Source organism: Malurus melanocephalus, unplaced genomic scaffold (genome assembly GCF_030028575.1).
Source record: "Malurus melanocephalus ecotype Western Australia unplaced genomic scaffold, MMel_1.1 scaffold_1137, whole genome shotgun sequence".
Classification (NCBI taxonomy): Eukaryota; Metazoa; Chordata; class Aves; order Passeriformes; family Maluridae; genus Malurus; species Malurus melanocephalus.
The window spans coordinates 43,060-52,067 of record NW_026624369.1 but is presented as its reverse complement, the minus strand read 5'-3'; the positions used below and the strand labels follow the sequence as shown (position 1 = coordinate 52,067).

The 9,008-nt window shown below is 45.8% G+C and overlaps 1 protein-coding gene across 1 annotated transcript in view; it reads left to right on the top strand.

Annotated features, from left to right (window-relative positions):
• CTTNBP2NL (CTTNBP2 N-terminal like) overlaps positions 1-8,491 on the top strand; it is a 23,645-nt gene extending 15,154 nt beyond the window's left edge. Inside the window, exons 3-5 of the mRNA XM_057387115.1 lie at positions 1,414-1,644; positions 3,164-3,271; positions 4,743-8,491. Coding sequence (XP_057243098.1) covers positions 1,414-1,644; positions 3,164-3,271; positions 4,743-6,161 — 1,758 coding nt within the window. The 3' untranslated portion in view covers positions 6,162-8,491. The remainder of the gene's footprint in view (positions 1-1,413; positions 1,645-3,163; positions 3,272-4,742) is intronic.
• Positions 8,492-9,008: the final 517 nt, after the last annotated feature.

Sequence of the window (9,008 nt, the reverse complement as noted above, 5' to 3'; positions counted from 1 at the left end):
TCACGTTCAGAGCCCTCCAAAAGCTGCTGTGCTTGGTTTGGAATGGGCTCTGTGCTGTTTGTGCTCTGCCCGGCTGGAGCACAGGGGAAAAGCACAGAAGGTGCAGTTTGGAGCAGTTTCTACAGGGAAAAACAGGTCATGGGTGTGTTGTGTCAGAAATGCATTTAGGATCAGAACCCTCTGCAGGTCACACRTGCTGAGGGGTTTTAATTGAACACACTCTGATAAAGGGCTGGGGCTCACTCCTGCATTTCAGTGGTGTGGGGGATTTGTGCAGAGGAAAAGCCACATCTTGTCTGTGCAGATCAGARCTGTCATTTATGTGCTGTAGAAATGAAAAGGCCTGAACTGTGGTAACCAGTGCTTCCAGACAAGAGGAATCAGGAGGAATCGATCTGAAGTCTCATATTCAGGAGGTGTTTTCTCTTGGCAGGTCCATCAGCTCTGCTGGGCACGGGGTGCTGCTGTCAGTGCCACACAGGGGAATGAATAAAACACTCACAGCTTTTCACAAATGCTCARAATTCAGCCCAGAACCATTCCACTGGAAATCTGTGATTATATTTCTGAGGCAAGACAGCTTGGAGGGCTTTTTGATCTGTTTTTCCTCCTGTATCTTTTGTTGCATAAATATTTAGTTTCATATGGTTTCTTATCATGGTGGTAAAGATGCAGATAATACTTTCATATCTGTGTGTTTATGAAATTTTGCTTTGTTTTTAGAACTTTACAGTCATCATTGAATAGGATAAGCCTGTTGGTATCCTAACAAACAGATTTCTAGATGGAATGGCTGATTCAYAGAATAATTAGGGTTGGAAAAGACTTCTGAGGTCACTGAGTCCAGTCATTAAAGATGTAAATGCAGAGCCTGGTACGTGTGACTTGTCTGAATTCCTACATGCACCCAAAGAAACCTCATCATTCCTGTCTTTATTCTTGAGAAACTCAACTCTGTTTAGTCTGGATGAGCACATTGAGGATTTTATTAACAATTCACAGATTTATAGGCTCTTGCAAGAATGAAACTCTTGAATTGCTCAACGTGAAATTCTTTGATGGTGACATAGTCKAGGAAGCCACACAAGTGCTTCTTTCACTGATGTGACAGTAAATGATTAAATCTTTTATTGAGCAAGAGTTGGTACTCACCTTCTTTCCTTTCACACAGCTGTGGAATGTAAGTCACCACCATGGCAGGTAGCTGTGGAATGAGGATGTTTGAATATATTGTGGAGATACTGTGTTTTTACACAAAATTTTTCTTTTTTTCTAGCAGATAACAGGACATTGACTCAGACTGTATTAAATTCTCTTTAAGTGGAAAAGTGGGGAAGAGGAATATCAACTCCCATGTCCTTTGTTCTTTCTGGTGTAAGAATATTAAAATGCAGATTTGTTTTTGTGTTGCAGGCCCAGCACAGGGACACGTTCATTGAGGAACGCTATGGGAAATACAACATCAGTGACCCACTGATGGCTTTGCAGAGAGATTTTGAGACCCTGAAAGAGGGCAATCATGCTGAAAAGCAGCCAGTATGCTCCAATCCTTTATCTATTTTGAAAGTGGTGATGAAACATTGCAAGAATATGCAAGAAAGAATGTTATCCCAACTGGCTGCTGCAGAAAGCAGACACAGAAAGGTRGGTTTTGCCACAATGAAAATGTGCAGAAGGGAATAATTGCATTTTGATAACGTGGTAACTTCAGCAAAATGCCTTGAGGTGGGATTTTGCACCTTTGTTTAAACTTCTCATTGCAGGTAATGCAGCTATGGGTGAGCTATTTAGTTATAATTCCAGAATTTGGAATACACAAAAGATGGTTTTGTTAGGACACACCAGAAAGGAATTGGCTTACAGCTGGCAGGATCAATGCTTCCCAAAATGCAAGAAAGGCTTTCTGGAAGATGGAATTCCAGCAGATTTATCACTGTTCTCTGTCCATGGTTATTGAAAAGCTGGTGCCAGCTGACAGCACCTCCTTGTGCTTTCCCAAGGAGGTACAGAGTGACCAAAAGCACTTCTGATGCTTTCCATTTTGACTCTTTAATGAAGCACTGTTCCCTTTCAGACATGGATTTGGTGTGTACTGACACCAGTGAAGTGCTGGGACTGTGTGTCAAGACTGCACTTCACAAAAATTGAATTCAGGAGGAGTAAAACAAGGCTGTGTTCACTTCTCAGCCAAATACCCAACCAAATCATACTTTGTGAMAAGCTTCCTGTATACTTGATGATATTTAAGCATTGCTTGGGAGCCTAAATCTCAGGAAAATTGAGGAGTTGCTAAATTCCTGGTGAGCATGTGTTGGGAGAGCTTAGTTTTGGTGATGAGCTACAGCAGAGCCTCTTGGAAAGTTTGTATTCTGGGCTTTTTGTTGAGTTAATAGCATTTCAATTATTCATGTAATTCAGTGTTAAAGCTGAAGGAGCTCCTTATGGGAAGCAGTTTCATTTGAAGAGCTCATCGTGTTCTTAAGTGGAAGAACAAATGAATGTTCTTTAAAATAAACTTTGCACTGGAGTGCTCAGAGGAGAAGCCAGGGTGGAACTGGTGCTGCAGCACAGCACAGCAGGGACTGTCCCACTGTCAGTGTCTCCTGCTGGCTTTGCATGGACAGTCCTGCCAGGAAATTCTGASTTTCGAGGCACAAGAGGCACAAACTGAAATACAGCAATTTCCAGCTGAATGTGAGGAAAAAGTGACTTATTTGGAGGGTGACAGAACAGCAGAGCAGGCTGTGGAGGGGCTGTGGATTCTCATTCCCTGCACACACTGAGAACCCTCCTGGAGGGRTCTGTGCAGCCTCCAGAGATCTCTCCAGAGATCCCTTCCAACCCCAAATGTTCTGGGATGAGGGCTCCATTCCTAACACCAGCTTCTCAGGGATATTGCACAGTCTGGAGGAAACCTGTGCAGCCTGGGTATTTAATAATCAAAATTAATGTAGATCCAATAATGTGAGCTTTTCCCAACTTTCACAAACTGACTCAATTTGAGCAGATAATAACATTTGTCCAAAAGCTGCGTTTTTATGATTTGAGTTATCTGAGGCTGCTGTGGCTGCTGTCCTGTGTCCCTGTGGGTGTGTGTGAAGGCACTGCTCTCTCCCTGCCTGGGAGGGCTCCTGAATTGAGCTGTCTGGTGTTTGTGGGGCAGGTGATCCTGGACCTGGAGGAGGAGAGACAGAGGCACGCCCAGGACACGGCAGAGGGGGACGATGTCACCTACATGCTGGAAAAGGAGAGGGAGCGGCTGACACAGCAGGTACCACAGTAATCCGGGCTCTGGGAGGGGATCAGGGGGGATGGAAGAGCAGTGAGAACCTCATTCTATACACAGCAGGTACACAGCAACCCTGGGAGGGGATCAGGGGGATGGAAGAGCACTGGGAACATCATTCTGTACACAGCAACACTGACCCTGGGAGGGGTCAGGGGGATGGAGGAGCACTGGAACCTCTCTCTATTCACAGCAGGTACCACAGTAATCCGGGCTCTGGGAGGGGATCAGGGGGGAGCACTGGAACCTCATTCTGTACACAGCAGGTACACAGCAACACTGACCCCTGGGCACCTGGGTGGGGATCAGGAGGGGTCAAAGAGCACTGGGAACCTCATTCTGTACAGAGCAGGTACCACAGCAACCTTGGGAGGGGATTAGGGGGGATGGAAGAATAGTGAGAACCTCATTCTATACATAGCAGGTACCACAACAACCCTGGGAGGGGATCAGGAGGGGTGAAAGAGCACTGAGAATCTCATTCTGTACAGAGCAGGTACCACAGCAACCCTGACCCTGGGAGGGGATTAGGGGGGCTGGAAGAATAGTGAGAACCTCATTCTGTACACAGCAGGTACCACAGCAACCCTGGGAGGGGATCAGGGGGATGGAAAAGCACTGAAACCTCATTCTGTACAGAGCAGGTACCACAGCAACCCTGGGAGGGGATCAGGGTGGGTGAAAGAGCAGTGAGAACCTCATTCTATACACAGCAGGTACCACAGCAACCCTGAGAGGGGATCAGGAGGGATGGAAGAGCACTGGAACCTCCCTCTGGAGGGCACTCATAGCTTTTATCATCTTGATAGGAAAAACAGCCTTAAATTTCTCTATGTGTTTTGGTAGATGAGCAGTTYTAAAGTGTATTGATAGGTAATCAGACACTTGGAATGAAATCTTACCTCAGCCTGAAATCTGAGGAGTTCYAAAGAGCAGAGCTGCACTTAAAATTGATAGTGCTCTGCAGTGCTCAACATTCAGAGTAAGTCATGCAAGATCTCCTGGGGGTGTTATTCAGAGACTCTAATAAATATTTAAGCCACTGTTTTCTGTTACTCAAGCACTGTAGCCTTTATTAAGCATACATAACACATCAGCATTTTAAAGCCTAAATGCCTGTAAAAGGCAAGCTGACAAAGTGCAGCAAATGAGGTGGAAGGAAGCTTTGCCTGTTAAATCAGTGCATGGCAGACTGGGCTTGGAGCTCACCAAAGGGCAATTGAATTTCCTCAGGATGAAGGTAATAGTGAGTGGTTGTTACTGCGTGCAAGCTGAGTCGTTCACACTGTCTTGCAGGTTTTTAGGGCAATAATGCCTTTCTTAGCCATTGTCATGTTTTACTGCCAGATTTCTACAAGATACTCAGTAACCCTGTTTCCTTTTGGGGTGTTGCCCTTTATKTACTTTCAGGAGGTTTTATGGTACCCTTGCAATCTTTTTTGTTCTTAACTTCCAGGTGGAGTTTGAAAAATCCCAAGTGAAAAAGTTTGAAAARGAACAGAAGAAGCTGTCGAGCCAGCTGGAGGAGGAGAGGGCACGCCACAAACAACTGTCTTCAATGCTTGTTGTGGAGTGCAAGAAAGCCACTGCCAAAGCAGCTGAAGAAGGGCAGAAGACAGCAGAGCTGAGCTTGAAAYTGGAAAAGGAGAAGAGTAAGGTGAGTAAACTGGAAGAGGAGCTGGCAGCCAAGAGGAAGCGGGGTTTGCAGATGGAAGCACAAGTAGAAAAGCAGCTCTCAGAGTTTGACATTGAAAGGGAGCAGCTGAAAGCCAAGCTGAACAGAGAAGAAAACCGTACAAAAGCACTCAAGGAAGAGGTGGAATGTCTGAAGAAAGCCCTGAAAGAACTGGAGGCCTCTTGCCAGGAGCACAGCCCCTCGGTGACATCCAGGGGGGTGACCACTGACAGTCCCCCGGTGAAATCTGTGTCCTGCCAGACCGAGAGTGTGCAGGCAGAGCGAGCAAACCCTGCCAGCAGCAGCAGGGCAGCTCCCAGCCCCTGCACAGCCAGCCATTCCTATGCCAAATCCAATGGGCACTGTGACACAGACGTGCAGCCAGCTGGGGAGGCACAGGCCAACGCTGCAGAGAGCCACCTTCCACGGGAGAAACCTGCTGCAGCCTCAGAAAGTGCAGTGGAGAATGGAAATTCTCCTGGAAGAACAGAGTCACCCGTGCACCTGATGTCCCAGCTGCCATCTGCRGGGGTGTCCCTGTCCCCCAGCAGCACGGCTGCCTCCTCTCTGACACCTTCTCCCTGCTCGTCCCCAGTGCTGAGCAAACGCCTGGTGGCCTCTGGCAGCAGCCCTGGCTACCAATCCTCCTACCAGGTGGGCATCAACCAGCGTTTCCACGCRGCACGGCACAAGTTCCAGGCGCAGGCAGAGCAGGAGCAGCAGTGCAGTGGCCTGCAGAGCCCTCCCTCCAGGGATCTGTCCCCCACCCTGGCAGACAACTCTGCAGCCAAGCAGCTGGCCAGGAACACGGTCACCCAGGTGCTGTCCAGGTTCACCAGCCAGCAGGGTCCCATCAAGCCTGTGTCCCCAAACAGCTCTCCTTTTGGCACAGACTATCGGAGCCTGGCCAATGCTGCCAGCCCCAAAGCAGAGTCTGCTCACTCGCCCAGCCCTGCCAAGGTTTCCAGTCCCCTCAGCCCCTTGTCTCCTGGAATTAARTCACCAACCATTCCCAGAGCAGAAAGAGGGAACCCTCCACCCATTCCTCCAAAGAAACCCGGCCTGGCTCAGTCACCTGCTGCTCCTTTAACCAAAAGCTCCTCCCTGGGTGCCCCCACGGACRTGGCGAGTGGCTGCTCTAACAACTCTGTCGTGTCAAATGGCAAAGAGCTGGAGATCCTCCTGCCAAGCAGCAGTTAGTCTCCAGAAAATGGGAATGTGACATTCCACAGCTTAGCTTACCCTGCAGCTAAGACACTGTTTTTCCACTCCGTGTTATTTATTTCCATAGTAGCAGATTCTGTCTGTATAAAGCATTTAGTATAWTTTTTTTTTCTTTTTAATAGGTAGGAAAATATTTTTGTTTATGAAGAAACCTTAACTACAGCTATACAGTAGCCTCCAAATGTCTCATGGCAGCAGTCAAATCATTAGAGATAACCATAATCATGTGGTGGGACCTATCAAYCTCTAATGGGACTGAAATGCTGCTTTTAAATTATGCAGAAATAATTTTTGCAGACTTTTTACTCCAGATGAACATTTATRAAAGTGCCTGAACTAAGCCTGCAATATGAATGTGATTCTCGGGAAAAGCTGAGGAGGGGAACATCTAGCTGCAGAAACAAATTCTTCTGAGTCCTGAATATCCAAACCAACAGTGGTTTTCCTTTTAGTTCTTTCCATTTGCTAAGATAAGTTAGCAAATGCTGTAAGGTGAGCACCAGACGGGTGCAGGCAGCCAAGCTGTGTCCTTCAGAAACAGCTCCCTGCTATTGGAGGAAGCACACATGAGTTTTTTGGGGGAAAAATCAGTTTTAGTATCATCCAGGTTGCTTCTCTGTCAGAATTCCTCGTCCATATAGTTCTTCCTGCTTTCCTGCAGAGATGCCTGTGTGTTTTAAATGGCTGGACTCTGGGTTTTGGTGTATCACGTGGGATTTAAAAGCTCTTCAAGCATTCTACTGTTGTGTGTAGAACTTCTGAGAAAAGGGTCTKTCTGTTACTTGACCAAAATCTCACTAATACTTGAAAAAATAACTCGTTCTTACAGTGCAGTTTTTTTGCAACAGGAACATGGGATCTTTAACTATAAACAAAAGCAATAATTTTGTTCCTCATCTCTGTCAGTGAAGTCTGACCTGGATTTTACCCAGTAGGAATTGAATATCTGTGTCTGTGTCACACACATACATACTAAACACACAGTATATTAGGGAAATACTTATCTACTGCCTCACAGGAAGAAAACATGGCAATTCATGAGATTTAAAGGAATTCCTCAGTGAGGAATTGCCTGAGTTTGAGGCAGATCATTCATGTGAAGAAGTATTTGGAAGCAAGAGAAGCATTTGGTTCCTGTGCAGAATATTTGCTGCGGGGAAAGCAATGGGCACAGCACAGTGGTKGTGTGAGTCACTGCCCTGGGAAATCCAGGACAAACACCACAGATGAGTGGCAGAGCAGAGAGCACGACCCCGAGTTCATGATCCTGGTGTTGGATGTGAGCTGATCCTAAATTTAGCACTGGATTTGCTGCTGGGTTCATCCAGTGCTGAGCACTTCTCTCTGTTTGCACAGAGCACAGCTTCCACTGCCAGAGCCCTTCTCTTTGTCAGGTTGCACTGATCTTTGGATAAAATCCCTTTGTTTGGGATATCCCTGTGCCACGGGGATCAGAACTGTCCAAGGCAGGGTTCCTTTGGGTCTCATTCTGTAGGACACAGARCTCTTTGCTGGAGTGGCCCCACACAGCCATGGCTGGGCTTTAAGAGGTTTGCACAGACCTTTTAGTAACCTATTAGTGGTATTATGGGCTGTTCCTAATCCACTGGAACAGGCTGTGTACTAACAACAGCAGCAGCCACTCTTGGAAGCACATTTATTACTTTTATACCTAAGTACCCACAGCAGATTTTTTTTTTCTTCTTGCTGAGAGTAAATGTAAAAATGGATGGGCGGATGGATTTTGSCCCATGTATCCCTTCTGATTGAAAAGTGAGGCTTTTGTATACACTGCTTTAATGAGTTTCTTTGCTTTTACATTAATCTGACTGGTATTATCCCCTTTATTGATAGCTCTAGACAGAAAGAGATACTATGATGAAGTCTAATAGGAAATGCACTGAGTATTGTTTCTTCTAAAMTATAATATGGGAAGGGGGTATGCAAAAGAATGTATTTTTGCTAGTAGACTAACTTCTGAAAGAAACTAAGCACAAGGGATTTAAATGGATCCAACTAATTCAGTAAGACATTTAGAGTTAGTATTTAACTGTTGATGTAGATTCTGTGTGGAAGCAACTAAATATTTCTAACTCACAYGTGTCCTAAGCAGACATTGTTGCAGAGTTTGTCACTGGCTAATGGAGTATAATGAAGTGCAGAACATATAACACTAGTATTAATTCATTAACACTTGTAAATTTGTAAAGCCAAATGTACCAAGTGGAAGTCTTTAATCATTTTTATAGCTGATGGCATTAAACATGTTAAACATTCGTATTATCAATAAAGGATTTTATTTTTAAGATGTGCAAATTGCTTAAGGAAATGTTTGGAGTTGGGGCTGCCCAGCAGAAAACATTGGTGATAACCGGGCAGCTGTGCTCATCTGGAACCTGGAATTGAATGGAAGCTCTGAAAAGTCAGAAGAAAGCAAATTTCTTGGGACTACACTGGATCCTGRGTGGATTTGGCTGCTGCAGCCTGAGCATATTGCTGCTCCATCTCCCCCACCTTCAGCTGCTGTAAATTGGGAGGTTCCCTGGGGCAAAGTGTGCTCTGGATGCTCCAGATAATTCTGGCTTTTAGGTATTACAAGTAAAAACAGTTTTTCCTTGAGTACCTCTTTGCCCAGTGCTGTGATACCAAACATTTCTGTTAAGGAACACTTTGGGGTGTGGGCTGAAGGGGATGTGGCAGTGCCCTGCTGAGGGTCAAACATGACACAGATTTACTCATGGAARTTCCCTCTTCCATCGAGGAGTGTAGCTCAGTTTTGTCACGGGATAGAGCTGGGAACAGACCCCAGGACCTGCAGGAAAA